The 23,294-nt window shown below is 50.5% G+C and overlaps 1 protein-coding gene across 5 annotated transcripts in view; it reads right to left on the minus strand.

Moving 5' to 3' along the window:
• The window catches only part of SLC8A3 (solute carrier family 8 member A3), a gene marked incomplete at its 5' end in the record, with an annotated part of 95,159 nt that overhangs the window by 20,194 nt on the left and 51,671 nt on the right, over positions 1-23,294 (minus strand). For 3 of the 5 annotated variants that reach the window (XM_082000655.1, XM_082000651.1, XM_082000653.1), the window contains one exon: positions 2,451-2,554. In XM_082000655.1, the coding sequence (XP_081856781.1) occupies positions 2,451-2,554 (104 nt within the window). Of the gene's footprint in view, positions 1-2,450; positions 2,555-3,943; positions 4,051-23,294 lie in introns of all 5 variants that reach the window. The other 2 variants (XM_082000654.1, XM_082000652.1) reach the window with 1 other exon arrangement.

A 23,294-nucleotide genomic window follows, 5' to 3' on the forward strand; every position in this document is an offset into this window, starting at 1 on the left:
CCCGCCGGGGGCCGGCTGCTCACACGCGCGCCCCGCGAAGCGGCTGGCGACAGCTTCTGCCGTCGATCGCCGCCGACGCTCTGCACGGGACAGCCTCGCGTAGCTCCTTATTCTTCGCCCCAGGCACAAGGTACGCTCGCGGGAGATGCCACGGCGTGCAGCGCTACGGAGCCGGGGACCCTTCCAGATGCCCTGGAATTAGTGTAGCGACTGTGCCACCTTGTGCCAGCAACGTTTACAAATGCATTGCAATCTGCCGCCGCTTAGATTTTAAAATCACAGCGCTCTCACTCTGACTCCTCTCTAACGAGGCCAGCCAGGGCTCCACGTCTCCTCCTCGGCATGGTCCTTCACCTGCTCCCGGTAAAGAGGGTCCGTCCGAGGGTGTGCCCCCCGCTCCGGCGAGGGGAGCGGCCGGCCTGCAGGCTCTCTGCTGCAGATCATTTAGTCCGGCTCTGACCTCCTCTCTGCCTGTTGCAAATCAGACAGCCCCACTGACTCCAACTGATGCTGGCGTCGATGAGACACACGCAGCAAACCGGCATCATAGTCCCAGTAGTAGCAATGACGTTTTACAACTGGACCACCTTAGGGGCTATTTGGATATTTTTCAAATACTTGTTGTTATTCAGCCAGATGAAACGTGGCCTATATAGGAAAAAGAAACGCAGGACTTCACAAAAACCAGCCCAGTCCTGACTCTGTATCCTGAAGCTCACTGGTTTAGAGAAGGATGCAGGGCTCACACAGAGCAGACAACTGAGCAGAAACTTCAGTATGGTTCTCCAAGCTGCCAAGTGCATAAGCAGGAGAGAGCCAGAGACAGGTGATTTTCCTCCTGTACCTGCTGAGATGGAGGTGGGAGCCCCATGGACAGGAAGGGGCACATGCGGAGAAGAGACCGCGAGGTGATTCTAGGACTGAAGACTTTGATCTAGGGCTGAACGCTTTGCTGACACAAATTCAAAGGGCTTAATCTCCTTAAACTTCCAAGAAGAAATCTGAGTGTAATATGGCTTAGTGACCAGGTACCTACACAGAAGGTACGGCACGCTATATAGTTCTTTCATCTGATGGAGAAAAGTAGGAAAATAACTAGCAGCTACAAGCTGAGGCCAGACAAATTCTACGTAGAAACTGTGCTCACATCTTTACCCTGGAGGGCAATTAACTGTTGGGACATAACCCCATGGGATATAGCAAGTTGGTCACTGCTTCCACCCAAGGGCAGTGGGACTTCGGTGAAACCTGAGGGTCTGTGGTCAGCACACAGTGAAACCCAACATCCCTCCTTGCCTGCAGGAGATGGTCTAATGGCATGAAGCCTCTTTGGGTTTACATTTTACAAATCCACGGATGCTATATGACACTGTCATGCTAATGCAAGCTGTCTCTATCCCAGACAGAGCTGTGCATGGGAGCTGGGACTGGCCAGAGGGCAGGTGCTGCGCTGGCCAGGTGAGAGGCAGGAGACGTTTCAGCACGGGGAAGCTGTGTGATGCAGGGGCGACTGCCAGGCGTTCCCACCGCCTGCGGCAGCGCATGGGACCAGAAGTAAGCCTGTGGGCACACACGTCTGTCTCTACTCCGTACCAGACACCCTTTTGTAAAGTGCTTCTGTTTAAAGCTTGGCCCTCCCAGGCCACCCCAAAGCTTGTGAAGCCAATGGCAAGACTTGCTCAGTGACAAAGGGGTCAAATGTCCTATTTGGACAAAGATACATCTAGGCAAGGCAGGACGATAAGTCAGGGTTTATCCCCACTATAATCCTGCTCTGCTGGGAGGTCTTGGGTCTCACTGCTGACGAAGTAGGACCTCAGCAGAGCTCCACACCTTCTGCATAACAGGTTGTGATTGTTTGTGACACATTAAGGGCATTTTCAGATGAAATACATGGCAAACCATTTTTAAAAATCAAAGCAAAACGAGATACCTCCCACCTTTCTTCTTCTCCCACGGGCTTTTCACCATACCCCATAGGGACCCAAGAGCACCAAGGCAATGCCACTGGGAGGCAACAACAGAGGGAAGAACGGAGGGTGTACGGGAGGAGCCGAAGGGGCAGCCATGCATTATGCCCTTCTCTTGCCTTTCACATTCCCCTACGTCCTGGCAAAGGAGCAGGAGAGGGGACAACAGCAAAGGTGTGCTCAGAACAAAACCAGATCAAGACAAGGAAACCCAATCAAAATAATACAGCCTCTGAGGCTCAAGCATTGCACAAAAGGAGGATCAGAAGTAAGCTGAGCTCTAAAAGGCAGAGATGACACCGAAACAGGGTGAGAGCGAGAATACAGGAGGGCAGAGAATGAGTCGATCCATCTACAGAAGGAGGAGAAAAGGAGGGAGGGGAAGGAGGAGAAAGAGGGTTATATTTTCTGGATTTGGGGTTTGGAGACTTGATTCTGATTTTTTTCTTTTTTCATTTTTTTTCATAAAGGATCTCACACCTGATATTCCTCGTTCCATCCATTTCGGTTCACCAAGGGCAATGAAGAAATTCTCCTGCCTTTCGTATTCCTCCTCATCTACTATCTTAACCCTTACGGTCTTCCTGTAGGGACAACAAGAAAGACAACTGTGTACAGCGGGTCAGCCGGCTGGAGGCGAGGCGGCAGCAGCAGCAGCGGCGGCGCAGGCTCCTGGCGCGCAGCCCCTTCCCCGCCGGGGCGGTGCACGTCGGCCTGCCTGTTGGACACGGGGCATCCGTTGCAGCTGCTCCTTGGGGAGCGGGAGGGTGTTAGGGAGAGAGGGGGCTGGTGAGGGGGTGAGGAAGGAGGGAGAAAGAGAGAGGGAGTCGGACCTTGCTGATGGTTAGTGGGAGGCGACTTCTGCAGCGCATTTTTTTCAGTGCCACATGGTAATGGAAAGGGTATTGGTGGGGAATTCACCAGGACCACCTTGGGGTACCCACTGCATTTTAGCTGGAAGATCAATTGCTTCTGCTACCCTCACAATTAATAATAAATCTGGAAGGACTCTGGGCTGGGAGCCTGAGGAGAAGAGAGGGAGATGGGCACTCGCAGACGTGTTCCCCAGTGGGTGAGGTGGGTCTCTGCCGGCAGGCTATGGCTCTATTAGCTGCAAAGGAGGCTGATATTTCTAATTTCCATTTTTTAAACGGCACATCTTATTGCTTTTTCTCCTCAATAGCATCTGCCTCTTCTCTCTGACCTGTTCCTTGAGTGAGGATGCAGCTTTCCCTGGGAGCGGGCAGCTTTGCTGGGACCTCACGGGGGACACAATGGGACGAGAACGCATCCCAAGCTTGAATGGAAATACCCCGGGCGGTGGGGTGGGGTGGGCCCCTTCTCCCCGCTGCCAGCTTGCCTGGCTCCCTCCAGCACCCCTGCAACGCACACAGCTGCTGGGAGCCCTCGGGCGAACCAGAGTGGGGCGTCAGCTCCTCCCTGCCCTCGTCTCCCTCTCCCAGAGCCGCTCCACAGCAACCAGACTGGGGGCTGCACAGCCTTTGCCGGGCCCTTCTCAGGAATTACAGGTGCTGCTTCTCTGCCAGGCCTTGACTCCTGTCTTTCTCTAACATGGGTCTGACCAGGACACCCCGTAGGACCAGGGCCAGGTGATGATCTCCTGAGATGCCGGATGTGCTTCTAGCCAGCATCTTCCCACTGACGCTACAAAATTTGCTTGGACCCCGCAGTGGGGATGGCAGAAGGTCCCTCTCAAGCCACCGCAGAAATACGGACAAGCAGGACTGCTCTCCATCCTTCCCTCTCTGCCCCCCTCGCCACTTTGCCTCCCCCGGGCCCAGCATCACCCCCCATGGGTACCATGTGACACGGTGCATTGCGCAGAGCAGTGTTTAGGGCAGAGCGGTTGGAGACAGAGAGACATCAGAGGAAGAGGGGAGAAGAGGAGGAAGGAGATGGAAGAGAAGAGGAAAGAAGAACGTTAATGTTAGTCTGGAGAGCCAGTACTACACCTTTCTGTAAACTCATATCCACCATGCGGGGGCTCATCAGCTCAATGAAGAAATTCTTGTTTTTTTCATACTCCTCATCATCAATTACCTTGATGTGAACTGTTTTGCTGTGGATGGAAAAATAGTAAGTGTCATAAAGGGGAGAAGGGAACAGAAAAGCAACAGTGGAGGAAGGTGAAGAGTTGCATGGGGACATTAGTCAAAGTTTTCTCACCCACTGAAGAAGCTCAACGTGGCCCTTGAGAAAGGCTAAAGCCCCACTCCTGCAAGTGACGCTGGCCAATTCTCCATTTAACCCAAAGGCATGATGGCAGGCCACACTGTGCAAAACAAAGTTAGACAAAAATAGCCCTGATCCCTCGGCAAACCAGCGAGGGGCTCAGGAGCTGCATGGCTCAGCGTGCAGGCAATGAGGTCTGACGGCTGGCACCCCTCGCCCCGCTACCCACCGCGTGCACACACACACACGTGCAAAAGCAGACGCACAAGCACGCACACCCCGCAGGCACCGTGATGCTGCCTCCCTGCAGCCAACACCCCTCTGCCGGGCAGACACCCGCTGACCGCACGGGCCGTGGGGAAACCCTGCAACCTGTCGGAAATCCGACAACAGTTCACGTCAGAGGGGACCCGAGGTGATGCGGCTGCATCAGCTGCCGAAGGGACAGCTTCATCAGCCTGCTCTGAGAGATGCTCGGGCAGCACTCCCTGCATGTCTCCTCAGGCAAATTTCTTAGGAGTTCTTGGAGCATTTTGTAGGAAAAAGAGGAGCTCACTGTCCCATGGTTCCTTTTCGTGGCAAATACCTGCCTTATGCAGAGGACACCGTCGCTCAGCTTTTGCACGCCAGCAGAACAAGGGAAGCGAGTTGAAGGCTCTGCCAACCCGCCGCCTCCTTCCAGCCAGGGCTGCGCTGACAGCTGGGGGCTGAAAATGACCCCTGCGTTCCCCTCGCTTTCCTGGTGGCTGCAAGGCTTCACACAGTCTTGTCCCTCGCTCGCTGACGGAAGGGATTGGCACTTTTATTCCGGGCCGATCTCACACCCTCTTAAATGCAACATTTTCTGCATGTGCGCAGATAAGCAGATACTCGTATAGACGTGCTCGTATAAATGCGACCACTCCGAAGGGACATGTGCTTGCCATCTCGGGGCTCCTGGGCTTCCAGTCGGCCCCAACCCCAAGCTAGAACTGCATTTTTTAAACAAAAAGTCAGTTCCACTTAAAAAGCATTTCTCTTATCCTAAAACAACTGCCCCTTTCCCACAGCTCCATACCCACGTGTGGCCGTGCAGCTACAACCTCCCCCTCGCTCCCTTGCCTATCCCCAACATTCAGATCAGTCCCTGGTGCATTTTGTGCACGACTGGTCTTGGCTGGGGATAGGAAGAAGGAGAAAAGGCAGGACTGGCAATCATAGAGTCTGGGAAAATACTCCCAAGCTTCAAATCCCTGTGTGCCTCAGCCAGTAGCCCTTGGCATTAAATACACCCAGTATCTTTGATCCCACAGCGCTTCAGAGAGTGAGCGGTCCATCCCTGCACCCTGGGGATGCTGCTACTTGCCAGCAGCCCCCTGAAAATCACAATTTCACAATGGAGAATAGGAGGGTTGATTAATTGCCATCGCTGCAGCTTGCATTCCTACTGATATCACTAACGATCACAAAATTATCCAGCTTTCCTGTGCTGGCTCTTGTTTTTGGCTTGGTCCCAAACCCTGTCTTTCAAATGATGGGATGCGAGATAGAGGGAAGAGTTTTAGACAACCTCTGGTATATCCATCAGTGCAGGTATATGCAAGAAAAAGCATCTCTAATTCTTCTTTCTGAGATAAATCAGCTTTATTTTAGCCAGTGCTTGTTCTACCCATATCCTGCGCTAATTCCAGCTAGCCTCCTTTCCCTTCCTCCAGAACCTTTCAATCTCCGCTAATCCAGCCTGAAGGATGTAGGATTTTAAATGATAGGTCTCTGGTGTAAATGTTGGTGCTCGGCTAAGACTTCATCATGACGATTTTTGTTGCATTTTCTTTGAAGAGGTTGACTGAATTTGGCTTTTGAACCAGATGTTGTCAGGGCCGCTGGTCCTTTGCAAAGCTTGTTCGATTTGCTGAGTTAAACCTACAGCTGATTCATCGCTCTGATCTTTCCCTCGCTCATATACTACAAAACAGAAGGTGGGATTTCGGAAAGCAGCCAGTGCTTCCTGAACGTGGGTTGCTTTTTAAAATCCTCTTCATAATTACTATTGCTTATGGTTTTTCCATTCTAGCAGCTCCAAATTACCCAGTATTGCTCGTCTGCAAAAATTTGGAAAAAAACCCACAGAACTTGTTTCCTAGGGGCCAGCTTAGGTACCATGACAGAACTTTTCTAAGGGGTTATGCAATGAATACTATGCACGCACACCATTTGTGTCTGCTTTCATACAGCAACTTTCTTTTCCTTCCTTCCTTTTTTTTTTTTTTTAATGAGGTGGCTCTCTGGTCTCTACGAGTGGTATGCGCACATACCACAGCGGAGGAGAAATGCTCATTTAATGAGGACGCGTGCCCAGCAGATGATGATCTCCCCGGCCACGTGCTGTGTGTACGGAAAGCCTGATTCCACATGAGGCCCTCATCTGCGCGATGAATACTCAGAGCTGTGGGCTCAAGGAATAACGACAACGCACTGCGTGCGCATCTTGTTTCATACGGAGAGCTCTACACGACCTGCTAAGTAGTCGTCTCACAGCGATGAGACTTCCTTAGAGTAGTCTTTTTTTAACCTTTGAAAAAAACAAGTCAAGAAGGAGGAAGACGATGTGGTGGGGAACCATAGGGAGGATACACGCTAAAATGCCGGCTTTTCAAAGCTTGGGACAGGAAACAGAGAGCAAACCCTCTGGACTCCTGGACCAGCTCAGCTCTGCTGCAAACTGGATTGTTACCACACACTCAAGCCTCGGGTGGCTTTTCAAGAAAGGGTGTTTGATTTGGTGACCAATCCAGTCAATCCCTGGTTTCCTCCTTCGCTACAAGCCATAGGGAGAAAAGGACCTTTTACCTGGCTCTGACACAACAGGTGAGGGGCAAAACTTCCACAGATCAAAGCTGCGGGTGCCCTGCACAGACACAGGCAGGACCTTGCACCCCTTGCCCAACCTGACTGAATCCCAAAGGAGGAGGAGGTGCCCGACCTCCCCAGCTTTGCTGAGAGGCGGCGAGCGCTCAGCAGGTCCACCGCAACGTGAAAGTTTTGGGGAGCCAGTGGAGGAGCCCAGAGGTGGGGGCTGTGTGGCGTGGGGGCCCTGGCACCACCCATGGTCCAGAACCCACGTGCTGCCAGACCTCCCCGTGCAAGGAGAAAAGAAGCGGGGCAGAAGTTCTCAGGGACTGTGCGGTGACACCGGGAGGTGGGTGAGCGCTCGCAGACCCAGTGCCAGGCAATGAGGAGCGGTGAGCCTTTCGCTGGGATTTTGCAGCCGAGGGAAGAGCAGCATCCCCGCTCCCGGGTCGCTCTGCAGCCTGCAAGGATGGCTTCCTCCCTTGCGGGGAAGCACCCTTCTCTCAGCCGGCTGGCTGCTCCGGTGACTGCCATCGCGGAAAGGCCAGCGCTGACGGAGGGTGGTTGTGGTGGCCCTGATGGGCCACCTGGAAGGATCTGATGGTCACCCCTCCCAGCCCACCGTGGCTGGTGGGGGCTGCCCCTTCCCAGGCTCTGCAGCTCCCCCAGCCACCGCCAGCAGCTCGCTCCTCTCCAGGGCTATGAAAGCAACCCTAACTCCAGCTGCGTCCTGAGCTGCCGTAAATCGTCTGGAGGCCAAAACACAGATTGCTCCCACGCAATCTCATCTCTCACCTGCAGCCACACTGAGTCCTGCCTCCTCAGAAGGCATGGAGAGTGGAGGAGATGGATGGGGAGAAGGGCTGGAGCGTAACACCGCCCCGGGAAGACATCACATTAATGCGAGAGATGTGACAGGAGGACACTGGGAGGCAGAGAGCACGCGGGAGCGGGAGGCTCGGGAACATTTTGCTGCAAGAACATCCTGACAGCTTCTTGAAATTAATGGAGGCAGAGGTGGGCACGGGAGGGGCGGGCGGCGCAGCAGCCCTGACGGGCACGCTCACCACGATGGGAAGCGAGGGATCCGAAGCCCACCTTGCTCAGCCAAGCAGCTTCCATTCCCCAGCTCTGGTCACTCCGCGTGGGGAAAGGAGCACATTTTCCAGCCTTCCCCTTTCTCTCTGACAGCTTCATCGGGGCCAAGACGTACCTCAGACAGCTCGAAAGCGGTGAACAACAGAGACCATCCAAAAACCTCTCCTGGCAATCAACCGCCTTCGTTAAACGCCACTAGGAACTAGCAGCGAGGAGTCTCTCTGCAAACTGCAAAGCCCTGCTGCCAGCACCAAGCCACGGCATCATCCGATCTTGACCCCCGCATGAATACATTGGTGAGAAAAGCCCTTTAGTTCAGGCCTGGGTGGTGTTTTCAGACTGAGCAACGCATTCAGCTTGGGCTGTGACGCAGCAGGGCAAGCCGGGAGCTGGCGTTCCCGGGGATCACCTGGCCATGCAGAAGTCAGGATAGCTGCTCGCTCTCTCCTTTTCCCCTGGGATCATTGCAAGCTGCCACCAACAGCCCTCAGATGATGGCGGCCCAGGCTCTGCTTTCAACATGCACTTAGAAACAATCACTGGTTTTAAAAGTTAGGGATGGGAAAGCTCCTCTGAGGAGAAACATTAAGCATGAGATTTCCCTGAGTAAGCAACAGAAGATGAAATGAATAGACATCGATCTTCTCCTAAAGGACTTCGTGCACATGATGTTGCTAAATTCCCCGTCTAGGAAGTACAGAGGATAATCTATAAAATCATTTTATTTGACAACACGTCCGCTTCCAACACATAAGGCAACAACTGGATGGTTATTTGATTAATGTGCTAGAAAATATTGAGCATCTCTCTGTGTGGAGACTCTCATTTGCAGAAATTATTGTCGAGGAGGTTAAGAGGATGTGTCTGTGTAACTTTGGAATGTGAAATAAGGCTCAGCTCTAAAACCAGTGTAAGTCAGAAGATGTCACATAGTATATACCATTGAAACAGGCAGAGCTGTGCAAGGGCAGGATTTATAGTCCCCAGTGGGATGCTGTTAGCCTGGATGGAAAGCAGCCAGGACGGCAAGGTAAACATTCCTGGGACAGTGAGAAGTACCAGGAGATCTTTAGTAACTCATTAACGTGGATCATTAGTGCATACACCTTGGGTCAAGCCAAGAGCATTCTTGACACATCTTGATATACCCAAATCCTCATCTGATTTGCTGTGGTTGCAGGTCCCTGCAGCATGAATTTCAAAGCACGTGGTGCCAGTCTGACTCTTCCCCAGAGCTCTGCACTGCGCTGGAATTTCAACATGAAACTACAGAGAGGACCTGTTTGCTCTGCCAGAAGATCTTGGTGCGGAGTCCTACTGCAGAAATGCTGACTAGGTAAGATGTCAACATCCGAGGCAAACCAGAGGGGATTAAATAAGGCTATACATAGGAGCTATCTTTGCCTGGCTCACTGGGAGATGAATATTTAACAGAGCAATGTGACAGTACTGGCAGACAAGCTGAAGAAGCCAGCAAGAGAAGCCCTGATATGATGCACATGGTCACATGGAGTTGCGCATCAAGTAACCCAGGGTGGGACAAGCTGAGCCATTTTGAAGCAAAGGATTAGGCTGTCATATAGCACAAAGACAGGAGGTGTTTGAGGAGGAGAATCGTTAGATCCCAAAGCACATTCACTAAACTCACCAAGGAGATGATGAGCAATCTTAATTTCAACAGGAAATCATGGTAATTTAGGAACCTATCCAGAGTATGACCAAGACAGACAGGTTGCAAATTGAGCTTAAGCTCATGAAAGAAGATTCTTGGCTCTCACAGGATTACAGAGGGAGGGACACGTTTTGAAGCATCCAAAGGTCAGACCAGACATTGGTACCAATTAGCTAAGCAGATGTCAACAGGATAGACGAACTGTCAGGATAGAGTTTCAAGCAGATCATTGATGTGCAAGTTGCTGATGTATGAGTTACACAAGAACTGGTGCTAGTATAGGAGCTGGAGACAAGCCATTGCAGGCCAATTTCCAGGAACTGTCTGTGTCATTCATGAGGACCTTGGAAAAGCAGCTGTGCAAGACCCATCCCACTCTGTGCAGCAGCAGGCACACGGGGAACAGCCCAGACCACCTCACTAACCAGACCAGTTGGCTGTAAAGTATCATAGACAGAACCACCCCCAGAAATGGGATTTTTTTTTCTTTTGTCTTCAAGTTGACCTGTGGGTTAACCAGATGATAACTAGTTATCATCTTGTTATTAAAACAGGGTTCTCTGCGCTAATCACTATGTACTATTCTACGTATATAATACCTATGTATTTCTCTAGGCAAGCCTGAAGCCATCCAATACTTCCCTGCTTCAGTTTCTATATCCATGCAGTGGCTGCAATGCTTATTTCTGACAGGGATTTGATACGGGACAGTCCCTACTTACTTTGAACTCCTAATGTGGAGGATGTTACAGTGACACAGCCATAAGGAGGGTGAGGGAAGAGAGCAGAGAGCGAGCTTGAAGTGGTGGTGGAAGCATCACTCACTCATACGCGTATCAACTTACTCCATCTGATTTGGTTCTCATTTGAAGCGAGCTGTGCATTTCCCTAGGGCACATCTTCTTCCTTGCTAAAGTTCCTTTATGCCACGAGGGAACCAAAAGACCTCAGAAAACAGGGCTGGAAGCAACTGCTAGCACTCAGCTATCACCCTGTCTCTGGGCAGGGCCAGTCCCACCAAGCCATTCCTGGCAGGTAGGTGGTCGCCCAACAGGTTTTTGAAAGCTTTGTTGTAGAGATGGTTTTCTGGACAATCCTTCCCCCTATTTCAACTCCTTACCCCTAGGAAGTCCTTCATAATGTCCACCCAGACTGGCAAGATATAACTTGCTTGAGAGGGGAGGGGGAAGAAGCCTTTGGCCCTGCCTCCTGGCACAGACAGCAAAGAGAGCTCCCTGTACTCCTGCTGTCCCTCCCCTCTCCCGGGTGATCTTCCGCATGCCCCCACCCCTGCCCTGTGTGCAGCGCACAGGGCATCTCCACTCCATTCCTGCCAGGGCCTGAAACGTCCATCTCCTCTACAGCAGGTCACAGGGAGGAGGGGAGAGTCCGCTGCAGAAGACACTGTGCAAGAAGCGGCTGTACCCAAGGTGGAGACCAAGACCCCAGTCAAAAACCCTGCGTGCCTCTCCATGCCTATCTCCCCGGGACCACGTGGGACTCTGCCCAGGACCACCGGGAGCTCAGAGGCTCTGCCTGGCTGGCTGTTGGCGGTGCGGTTTGTTCACGTCACACCAGGTCTTCGTAAGGGACAAAGGAGGAAATATTGACGCAGAAAGGTGATTTCCTTTTGTGTATTCCCTGTGTAATCTTGGCTAATTAGCAAATTGGCTCATGTTTCAATTAGAACTATTGAAAATGTGTTAGTAGCTGACACATGATAATTAAGGGACATAGCCAAGACTAAAGCCATGCTTTTTAAAGTCTTAACTTGTACCAGAAAACTTTAAAGTGTTACCAGTAAAAGATTTATAGTGACAGCTGGTAAAAAAAAAAAAAAAATTGCCAAACTGTTATCCTTTCTGCATCCAGGATAGGAAAACTACAGTGGTCCCTTTGTGCTTGTGGTCAGCTTCACTTTTCGATTTGCGTTTGTTTCCTGCCAGAGCAGCTCAGCCCTTACTTTCCACTGCCACGTGGCCCTGCAGAGAGATGTGAAATGCAAATAACTGTACCAGCAATGAGAAATCGAAGCTGCTAAGTTGCAGGCAGGTGAGCCCATTAAGCACTGTCACGCCTTGCAAAAAAAATCCTAAGTACGTGGTATGTTATTCAGAGCAACTCAAGAGAAGCAATATATCCATGTGTCAGCCGTGGGAATCGACACCAGAGCTAGTAAATGGCAAATGCCTCGCGCTCAACTCGGAAGCCCTGAAGAGCTGGAAAAGGCACAGTAGGGAAGCACAAAAAAAATGCTCCGGGGACTTCCTTAACGCGTCAACCCTGACAGACAAGCAGATTTCCAAAGCATTCTGGAATGTATTTCACTTTGTTCAAACATGATAAAATGCTCAGAGAGAGTTCTTCAAGGAAACATGCTACAATTTCATTTCAAGAATTTCTGCAAAGAAAAGTGTTTGTTAAAGCCCCTTTCCCTCAGCTGAGTCCACGCTGCTGATCAGCTAAGTTGAGATATTTAAGTTGGGTTGTACAAGCATAATAGCCCAGATCCACAGGGGTTTTTTTCTTTATTCAGCTTAATAAAGCTATTTTTTTCTATTAAACATTATAACTGAACCTGAAAATGTTTAAGTTCCTCTTTAAAAAAAAAGAAAAAAAATCTAGGCTGATCTGTGCATCACCTTTCAGACTGTTGGCTCCAAATACTGAAGTTGTGTGTCCAGACACAAAGCGAGCCCTTGCCTGGCCTGCTGCAGGTCGGCTGTTTCTTGATGACCCTATGAGACTTGATGCTTCAGGGCCAGGGAAGAGCAAAGTCTCAACAGCCTGTGGAGCTATTTGTTGAGGTCTGTACAATAAGCGCTTGTCTTGTACAAGTAATAATTCAGCTTGGCAGCCCACAAACCTAGCCAGTTCTGGTGGGTACCAGCCTGGTGTAGTTTCAAAGCAGCGCCAGGGCATGGACATTTTTCTCCTCCCTACCTTGGGCAGGTTCTTGGGGGAGCAGCTTCTCTGAGAAGATGTTGTGCCCTTTTTCTCTCAGAAAGGAATTGTAAAAGGAACAAAACCTCAGCCATGACGATACTGGTCACACAGCATAAAATGTAAGAAAAAAGTAAAGGGTGGAAAAACAAGGAAGAGAATTTGTTCTTTGAATTTCCTGCCTCCAGCTTAGTCTAATATATCACAACAAAAGCCTACCGTGTCAAAACCCATCATGGATGTTGATGGCCAAATGAAGTCCTGGAGATGCTTCTGTTTGCTCTCAAGAATGGCTCCAAAACCTGACAGGGTGCAGGAGTGGGAGCGCCCTGGACAAGAGAGGGTAGGCTGGACTACCTGAAAGCCCCTTGAGATCTTGTGAGCAAATACGGAACTGGCATTCAGCTGGAAGGGACCCCTGTCCCACCACCGCGCTCCTCAACCCCACCTGCAAGACATGCACCACTGGCTGGCATTAGCAGCCCAGTGCTTCAAGCTGCCACCCCTGGTTTTAGACTTTTTGCTGAAGGCGTGGAGATTTGGAAGCTATATTTAGATGTCTTCTCTATTCTTCAGCAACAGGGTTGCCATGGAGATGCTGGCGAGGACGAGGAGGTGGAGACGGAGCAGGGGGAGTAAGTTCAGGAATGAGAAGTGCCGGATTCAAAAGAACGCTCACCATCCCAGGAAGGCTTTAAACTCCTCGTAGGGCAAAAGTTGCTGAAGCTTGTTAGCCGAAATGAGCCCCCAGCGCTGCCCGATGGCATGGCCCTACCACGCAAAAAAAAAAAAAAAAGCTCAGTGCTTTGTCATGGCAGGTTTGAAGAGACTCAAGCGGCTGGCCTTCAGGTACTGCTCCTTTGGGAGAAGGTTCCCCCCATCGACCGGAGCTCACTGCCCCGGGGTGGGCGCTGAGCACCAATCCCCACCTCGGCTCATCACTCCCATGAGTGCCAATAACCACCCGCACCCTCAGGTCATCCACTCCGGGACATCCAGGAGACAACCACCCATGTCCTCCTCTCTGGGCACAGCTCTGGAGGGCTGCATGCCACCCGCTGCTGGCTGTAGCTCAGCTGAGCTCTACACAACTTCTTTGATCTCCCTTCAAAATCCAATTCTCTGAACTCCCAATGGATTTGCAAAAACCTTCTGATGTTTTTGCAAAAACCAAACCTGCCGTGCCGCGTGGCATCCCAGCAGAGACATGCTAGCCGCTGCTGCCCAAGTGCCAAAAGCAGTGCTCCGGGAGCTCCACTCAAGTCCTGCTGCCGTGCTGCTGCACAAGCTCACGTTGACTCTGTACTCGGCTCCTGGCATAGCTGGGGTGGCTTTGTCTCCGCTGCCAACAGCGGAGGCAGACAGGGAGCTGCAGCTGGGGACGGAGCTGCCCAAGGCTCCCCAGCAGTGCAGGCAGGGACATGCTGGCACACTGGGGACAAGCCACCCAGCTCCCAGATGGGGAGGCTGATGGCCACGGAGATCTCAGCTTGCTGATCCTACCTCCACAGGAGCCAGGCTGTGGTGAGAGTGAAGGTCGCCACTGCCAGCAGGTATTAGAGACCCTTGATCTCCCCCATGACACACCCACATCCCCCATGCTGGCAACAGCTGCAGGCACAGCCCAGATGTGCGCTGCGAGCAGAGATTCGCACCTACTGCCCACAACACTGCTCTTCCCAGCACAGACAGTGTAGGTGAGGACCAAAAGCTCCTCTTGACGTGGCTGTTCCCAAAACTCACCGTCCTACACTTACTGTGCTAGCAGTGAAATTTGGCTTTCCAAGAAAGGTCAGACTAGAACCCCAGTTCCCAGTGTGGGAGCTGGCACATCTCAACACCCCGACGCCTGCCTCGACCTCCTCCTTGGCTTCTGCACATGGCGGCATCCCCAGATTTCAGTGCTCAAAGCACATCAAAAACAGCGAAGAGCCAAGCAAACTTTCCCATCGCAAACCTCTCCGGACATCAGCCACCCAAGTCCCTCTTTCCCCTCCCTCGCCCTGCTCTTCCCACAGACCCACGCAGCCGGTGCTTTCGGCTCAGCAGGGCTGCGTTCAGCCCAGCCACTGGGGTTGCGCTACGTTCAACGGAGCGGCAAGGCAGCAATCTGTAGGAAATTAATGAGCTGCAAGCAACGCTGCGCAGCTGCCAGCCTGAAAGGAGCCCGCTCCGCATGCTGCGGATGCAATTATTATATATGAACAAAAGGAGCTGGAGACGGAGCTAGGGTGCTTTTGCTCCGGTCACAGGCTTCTTGTGACCAAGATAAGGGACAGTGCACTGAACTGCCACAGCAACATCAAAGTTGCACATCCAACCACTTACACAGAGCAAAGATATTGCATCTTTATCCAAGGCTCTTTGCATTTGACCAGGCTCACCATTTTCTTCTTTTCTGTAGCACTACGAACAGGGTAGAAGATACTCAGTTATATCACTTTTTTCTTTTTTTCTTTTTTTTTTTTTTTTCTTTGTTTTCCACTTATATTTCTTTGGACTGACTTCATTATATTTCTTACCTATGAAAACACACTGGAAAACCCAAACAGGACCATTGGTTAGCTTCCAGGAGTTAATGCCTCAGGAGGAGCTGCAGGTTCCCAGGAGGAGGCCAGCCCTGCTGGGCTTGTCTTTCCAGAATCTAGAGCTTTGAACCATAAAAAAAACTCACCTCCTTGTTCAAAAACTGAACAAAAATAATGTCATCAGTCAGCTTTGCAGCAAAGAAGTGTGTTTCAGAGGGGTTAAATCTAGGAGCAGGGCAGCCTTCAAGCCTTGCTCGATTTTGGGGATGGCACCGCTTCAACTCGGAGGGGCTGCCAGACACCCTCCTGCCTCCCCACAGCCAGCCCCCTCGCAGGACAGCCTGGCTCAGAGGAGGGGACAAGCGCTGCATGCTGGCGTGACCGCGTCAAACAGACCGAACAGACCACAGCCTGCACACCCCTCACCCGCCCAAGTGGGTCTCCTTTAATCAACATAGTCCTCTATCATCTTGCTGCTATAATTTCCACCCTAACACTTAGTCCCATCTCACCCTTCACCATGTGGATCCAACTTTGCGCGAAGCGTTTGCGCCAAAGCCTGCTGACCAATCCATGGCAGGGATGGCGCGAATTCCTCCTGAGGTCCCCGGCTGAGGGACAGGAGCATCCTCCTGCCCTCCCTGTCTCGTGGCAAGCGTTAGTGCCAAAGCCCTCCACCTATCCTAAGAGCCAGCCTTACCCTCATCCCAACGTGCTCCTCCTCTTGTTCACTTTCTTGCTCTCTAAATCCTCCTGTTGCAACTCCCTCAGCACCTTGAATGCTCCGGGTTCTCCCTTTCAATTTTTGATGTTACCGCTGAAGAACTGTTTGACTTGACTTGTCCTGGCAAAGCCCAGCCACGCTCCTGATGCACTTTGGTGTAAACCCTTTCAAATTCCCACTGAATGTCAGGTTTGCAGGCTGGTGTCACCAGATTATTCTCACCATCTGGTTAGAATCGTAACATAATAAAAAAAAAAACCCCTATCCTCCCAGCCCTGGTCTTCCACCCAGCTTGGTGGCTGAGTGCAGCAACCTTCACCCCAGCATCAGCAAACATGTCCCTGAGGGCTTAGAAACATGAGTCAACTGCTCTGAAGGCTAAAACCTCATGCAGACCTTTACAGCGAATTCCTTGCGGTTTCGGGAGGTGGTGGCTCTTGTCTAATGAGCTCCCCCTTCGCCTTCCCAACCTTCTCACCTTAAAAACCTAACTCCCCGACTTCATCAAGAGTCTTTCTCATTATGGGACCTATGAGACTTCTCTGGACTCGAAATCCCAAGATACAAAGCTTCTGAAGAAAAAGCAAAAGGTGCGCTGCCTTTTTTTTTTTTTCTTTTTTTGAGCCGATTTTGATTTTTTTCTGAAAGGAGGTCCCGTCCCAGCCAGAACGCGGTTGGGTTGCGCTGACATCGGTGCCTGCGCATCGCTCCCTCCCTGCTCCAGCCCCCACCTTCTTCCAGCTCGTTTCACACGTGCCCTGCAGCGAGCGCGCACGCTCTTGCATGGACACTGCCGTACGCCAGGGAGACCGTCGGGGCGGGAGCCTTCTGCTCTGTCTGTTTACCGGGGCCCGTGTTTGTGCTTATCGGTGGCTTATTCTATTTTTCAGATGCTGTCCCTAGCTCTGCTCCCTGCCATCACACTCCCCCCCCCCGCAACTTCCTTAGCCACGCCAGGAAGGCACTGTAGTAAAACGCAGGCTGAGAAATACACTCCCTCCAAACGCTAAAAGCGCCCCAAACTGCTGCGGGTGGCCCGGACCTGAAGACATGCCTTCTTGTTCTGAGGTTCTCCCCTGGCTGGACACCCGTGGGCAGGCTGCGCTTACCTTTGCTCTCCAGAAACAGCACGAAGGCGAGAGAGGACGTCAAAGACTTGCCTGGCTTCGCGGGCAGCTGGCGCGGCCAGGAACGGGACGCGCACGCCCCGCCGGGCGCTCCCCCGGCCTCCCTGCTGCCGGGGAAGACCCCTCGCACCTGGGGCCGGCTCGGTGCCGCAGCACGGCAGCCCATTTCTGTCCCGTGGCCCGTCGGCAGCAGCATCGCTGGCGCACCGAGGCTGCAAGAGCACGACGAGAAGCGCTCCGGGCCTGCCAGGTCCCTGCCCTGCGCCTGCCCTCCTGGCTCGGCGCGTCCCGCCGAGCAGGCAGCGCACCAGCTGGGGTCTCTGAACCCCACACTGGGGCCTGAGCAAGACATTTAGGGCTTTTTGAAGTAGCCTAGCAGCCCACTTCAACTCAAGCTGCGCAAGACTCAAAAATCACGACACCGCACTAGGAGAAATGAGGCTGCCTGGGCAAAATACCACTTGCCCTACTCTCACAGCAAGAGTGAAGGCGAGTTGTACATCCTACAATGGTAGCGGAGAGCCTGTGAACCCCTGCAAACCACAGGCAATGACTTTTTCACGGTCCTAATGTTGAGAAGGGTCTGCAAAGCCTGCCTTGAAGCTGGCAATAACTCCCCATGGAGGACTTAGAGATGGTCTACAGCAGAGATAGCCTGCAGCTGCAAAAGCTGGTTTTGTCAGGCACGTTCTCCTACAGAGAACCAGGTCACATCCCATTTCCAGAAAATTAGAAATAATCCTGGGTTGTTTCATGGGGGTTTTTTGTTTGTGGGTTTTTTTTTAATGTTTATTTACCAGTTGGTGCCTCCTGCAGAGACAGACATTTGGAGGAGATCTGTGACTGTGGAAAAAGGAGGGGGGGAAAAAAAAGCTTCTAATGATATTGCCATCTCTTTAAAAAGCAATGATAGTAACAGCCCCTACTAGCCCTTGGAGCTTCACATATGACTCTGCTCTGACGGAGTGTGACTGTACAGGATGGCAGCGTTGGGCTCTATTTTAATTTTAGCCCAGCTGCTCCAAATCAAATTTTCATAGCCTCCAAAGAAAGAGACGGCTTCTATCAGAGACAAGAGTTATTAGTTTACAGTCAAGCTGGACTCTTTCTCATGCCTCAGCACAAATAATAACAGTTTTGCAAGCTAAATGAGGCTCTCCTGGCCATCTGTGAGACCCACTGAAGACTGAAAGATTGCCCAGGTGTAATTCAGGATAAAAATCTGTTCTGTGGAGCATTTAGTACTGCTGGGATTCAGTGCTGAGAGAGGGGCCAGCCCCATGTTTTGAGCCAAGAAATCCTAATAGTGCTGAGAGACACTAAAATCTCCTATTTTTTGTCTTCCTGCCAGCAAATCTGATTTGAAATTACCAAGAGTGAACATGTGGGGTGTTTTTTTGGTTGGGTTTGGTTTTGTTGTTTTGTTGGGGTTTTTTTCTCCCCTTCCTTTACAGTAAGTGCAGATTTCAGATCCTTCAGTGCCTTGTGTTCCTCAAACAGGGAAATGAGCTCAAATTCAGTCCTTCCAAAAAAATGGGTTTAGGCAAGATTGCACCCAAGATTGGATTCACCCTAAACATCTATGACACCATCTAGCTCCATTTCCTTCTCTGTGGGGCTATGCACTTATATCGCTTTCCCCAAAGTATTCATGGCTAGGAGCGCAGTGCTGCCCTTCAGCTGAGCTCAGATGGGTTTCTTCCTACCCCTCCAGGTGTTTAAGTTTTTGCTCAAGTGCAGAGAGACTTGTTATCTTTAGTCTAATCTAAAGAGACACCCGTTCTTTGGAGCCCCTGGTGCTCCACAGAGCTACAGCACCACCCAAAAGCTTGCTTGGCCATTAAGACCAGCTCCGTTCGCTGCATCTCCCCCGTGCTCAACAAGAGGCAACACCGGGGGCTGCCAAGAGCTGCTTGGTCTGAGCGCGCTTTCCCGAGCAGGACACGTCTTTTGGCCAGTGGTGGTTCCTGGCAGGCCTCCATCAAAGCAAGATGTAAGGTACACCCCCATCCCATCCCGTACCCCTTACGCAACCATCACTGGCTAAAAACACAGCTGCTGCCCCGGCCCAGTGAGGTGCAGATTTAATGAGGCTTCCATGGCAGCAGGCTTCATTTCAGCAGGGATGGGGATGCCCAGGAGAGGGATGCTTAGGGGGAGAGGTGCTCCTTGGCCAGCGGAGAGCTGCACGGTTAAAAGCTTGTGGTTTGAGGGTTTTTTTCCCCTCGTTGGTATTAATAAAATTGCCAAGCGTTCGGTTCAGTTAGCTGCAGCCAAATAGGCAAGCTGTGTAGTATTTTTTAAACAGACAAACCTGGACCTGTTTCTGTCATGAGGATAAATATTTGCTAGTCAGCCTTAATTAAACTCAGTCACCCACAGGCAGAAATGTTAAAATAGGGATAAATCAAGGAGCCTGTTTTAGTCTACCGACACTATAAACATCCTTTTCAGTAAAAAAGGGATCCTGCCAAAGCTCACAAAATATAGTGGCAGAACTGGCTGATACGGAGCCAGGACACCTGAGGACAGCTAAGGTCATGGAGGAAGTGGCCTTGGCTCTTGTTTCATGGATGATGTCCTCTGTGCCAGCGCAGAGGAGAAAATAAAAACCCAAACAGAAAAAACACCCACAGTTGATGAAAAATCTGGGATAAAAAGATGTTGTAAGCCTGGCTTTCAAAAGAGAATAAAACTGAGACTATAGCCTCCTGTTTAGTTCTCCATACTGATCCTCCTACACTGTGTGTAAGAGTAAGGGTACATGCCAGCCAAAATCCCGCTTTGGTGTGCCTAGCTGTAAGTATCAGATCAGTAGGGGCTGTCCTGTGGCTGACAGGTGTTTAGGGATCCATGGATTATTTCTGTGAGATGTGGAAAGTACCTCAGAAAAGCTAGCTTCTTATTAGTTGGATAAATTGCCTATTCAGAGGGTGACACCTATGCTGGAAAATGCTCACAGGGTCACAGATCAAAGCTCCTGTTTCTGTTATAGATGTAGAGTATTTTTCCAAAGTGCAGATTTTTTTTTCCCCCCAGGAATTTCTTCTTATTTCATTTACAGAGTAATAAACCACCTTGTACTGGGACACTACTTCCTATCAAAGGACCAAATAGAATAGAAGCAACTCAAAAAAAAAAAAAAAAGTAAATATTAACATTTTCATTTCACTGATGAGAAACTGAAGCACGGAAAAATTTTATGGGAAAAGGGAATACCCAACCTCCCCCCGAATCCAAGTGTTCGGCACTGGGAACATAAAAGCCAAGGCGCTCAGGATGGCAGCAACTGAACTTGCAAATTATTGAAAGTTCTAGCCAAAAATCAAGTGCCTTTAAAATCAAGTACCCCTAAAATCGAGTGCCCCAGCTAGACGTCCTAACCTGGTTTGAAATCCATATATGTGAACGTTAAAAACAAAGTCACTGCCTCCCACTTCCTTCAGCTCAGCTCCTTGTATTCAGGCATTCTTCAACTAAAAGCAATCTACCCTTCTCCAGAACGAGCCATTCCTGCTGACGTGAAGAGTCATCACTTGGAGGCACCTAACCCTTCTATGAGCTGATTTTGTATACATTGGCTCCTGTCAGCTACGCCTCTCCTGCTAAACCAGGTTCATGTCCTGTTATACGCCTACTGAAACACAACATGAAGCATTTCACAAGCTGTGGCAGAAAATCATCTCTCCGCCCCAGGGAAAGCGCCTGCTGCTAGGATGAAACGTGGCACATGTTAAAATAAACACAGCACCAAAAAACGACGCCACAAATTAAGATGCCGAAGCCACCGGGGAAATTTAGGGACATAAAATGTCATTTCCCATGCAGAAAACTGGGCACCCCACCACTTGCGAATGCAGAGGTGTCTGCTGCAACTGCAGCAGCCCTGGTCCTGACCACCTGTGGTTATCAAGCTAGAAACCAAATGCTGCCTGTTCAGCCATTCCCCTTCCTTCCTTCCTGTTTCTCATGTTGCAAGGCTGCTTGGCTGTAGCCTCACAGAACCATTAAGGTTGGAAAAGACCTTGAAGATCATCAAGTCCAACCATCAACCCAACACCACCAAGCCCATTAGACCATATCCTGAAGTGCCACGTCCACACGTTTTTTGAATGCTTCCAGTGATGGTGATTCCACCACCTCCCTGGGCAGCCTCTTCCAATGCTTGACCACCCTCTCAGTGAAGAAATTTTTCCTAATATCCAATCTAAACCTCCCCTGGTGTAACTTGAGGCCATTTCCTCTTGTCCTATTGCTAGCTACATGGGAGGAGAGACCAACACCCACCTCGCCATCAATCTCCTCCCAGCCTGCACACAGAGGGGCTGACGGGACACTGTTTCAGTAAAGCTAGTCTCTGGAGGCTTGCTCTGGTCTACTCTTTGGAAAGGCGACAGATGGACAGGTTAGCTCGTGCAGACCTGCCTTCTCAGGAAACTGTATAGTCTGAACCACAGTGGTGACGTTTCCTCAAGATTTTTCTCCTTTCCCTTTGTGAGCTCTATGAAAAATAACTTTTGACATGAAATAGGCCTGGGCAGGAGTTTCGCATTGTACAGCTATGCGGTTCAAAACCCAAACTCATTACTCCACTGAGTTCTGAAATAAATGAGCAAACATCAAGGATCTGTATGTCCTTCTCTGGGATGACAGAGTGAGGGAGACCTGGCGCAGCATCTCCTTGATCAAAGGAGGTGCCTGGGCTGCTGGAGTGCAGCACTGGTGGGAAACGGGGAAGTCACCCATGTCTACACCTTCACTTAGATGAAGGCCAATTTTAGTTTACAATTACAGCATAATCCAGTATCATTCCCCATAATGTGGAGTTAAATTATGAATGGCCCATAGTGAGAGCATAGGCTGTTTCCATTCCAAGCTCCTTAGCTTAACCTAGTTTTCCTGATCAGAGGAATTGCAGCACTGGAGATGCTACCATGTGGTCCTTGCTCTACCTCTGCCAGTGTCCTCCTTTGTGACTCCAACAAAATCAGTTCTTCCCCCACTTGTAAAGTGGGAACAAGCGCTCCTTTGCCTCTGAAGCGCGTCATAGGCATGAGTGCATTAATATTTCAAGATGCTTCAATATTATGGGGGAGAGAATGCTTGAAATGCATAAATAAATAGAAGCAAGGTTTTTAAGGAGAGGTAATATGCTTTACGAGCTCAACTAATATCGCTGTATGAGCTTCTGAGCACAAGGGATTTGTGCCCAAAGTGTACTCAGTTTCAAATTTGGGATTTCTGTTTAAGCCTGTAAAAAGGTCTGCATTGCCTCAAATTGTCTTTTTCTGGAACTCACACCATTCAGCTGGGCTCGTACTTCCTCTCCCTTGAGACTTTGCCACTCTCATATCCTTAGGCCATCACAGTTTGCAACAACATAAATAGCTAATTAACTTTTTACTTAAAAGTAAGAAAGCAATCAAGCTGGCATCCTCATCAGCTTCTGGAAACACCAGCTCTCCACCACAGTTCTGGCTTCAGACAACCTAAAATATTTGCTGTGAAAATATATTCCATCCTTGTTGCACCATATTTATAGCTCCAGTCATAGGGAAGGCAACACATAATTTGCCCTGTAATCACCTGTCTTGTTACAGAAGATCATACAACCTGGTGAAACAAACACTAACTTATAGGAAATGGCAAGACATGGAACTTCATAATAATAAGCCAAACCCTCAAGAAGGTTCTTGAACATCTGTTCAGTCCTCACCAGGACTGAGCAGAGCCTGCCTGAGAAAAGGTCCTGTACAAACTGACCTCAGTCTCACAGCGAGAGTAGGTGTTTGCTCTTAAGAAATACGAAGGTGCTCCTGGTCTCTTGAAAAGAGCAAGAGCTCAGGCGAGTCTACCAAGGACATCAGAAAAGCACAGCATGTTTGGAGACAAGCAGTCACGCTGCAGGAACTGGAGTTCTGTAAGCCACATGTAAGCCATCAGAGGGACTCCCCTGCAGAGCCGAGGGCCCTACGCTGGAGGAAAGGAGTAGAGAAGATGCCCCAGAGGAGGCATCCCAAAGCACCACCTCTCCTGCCTGCCCTCCTCCAGCAACACTGCTGAGCACTGTCATTCCCAGACAAACTGGAAATCTTGCTTTACTACATACACAAAATAAGATAATGCCTTTTTCGGCCCCAAAACAACTCTCACAGGCTTTGCACGTGGGGTTGTTTTCACACCTCCCAATGAGGCAGAGAGCTCTGGCAG

The sequence above is a fragment of the Phaethon aethereus genome (assembly GCF_964289735.1).
Source record: "Phaethon aethereus genome assembly, chromosome: 5".
Lineage (NCBI taxonomy): Eukaryota > Metazoa > Chordata > Aves > Phaethontiformes > Phaethontidae > Phaethon > Phaethon aethereus.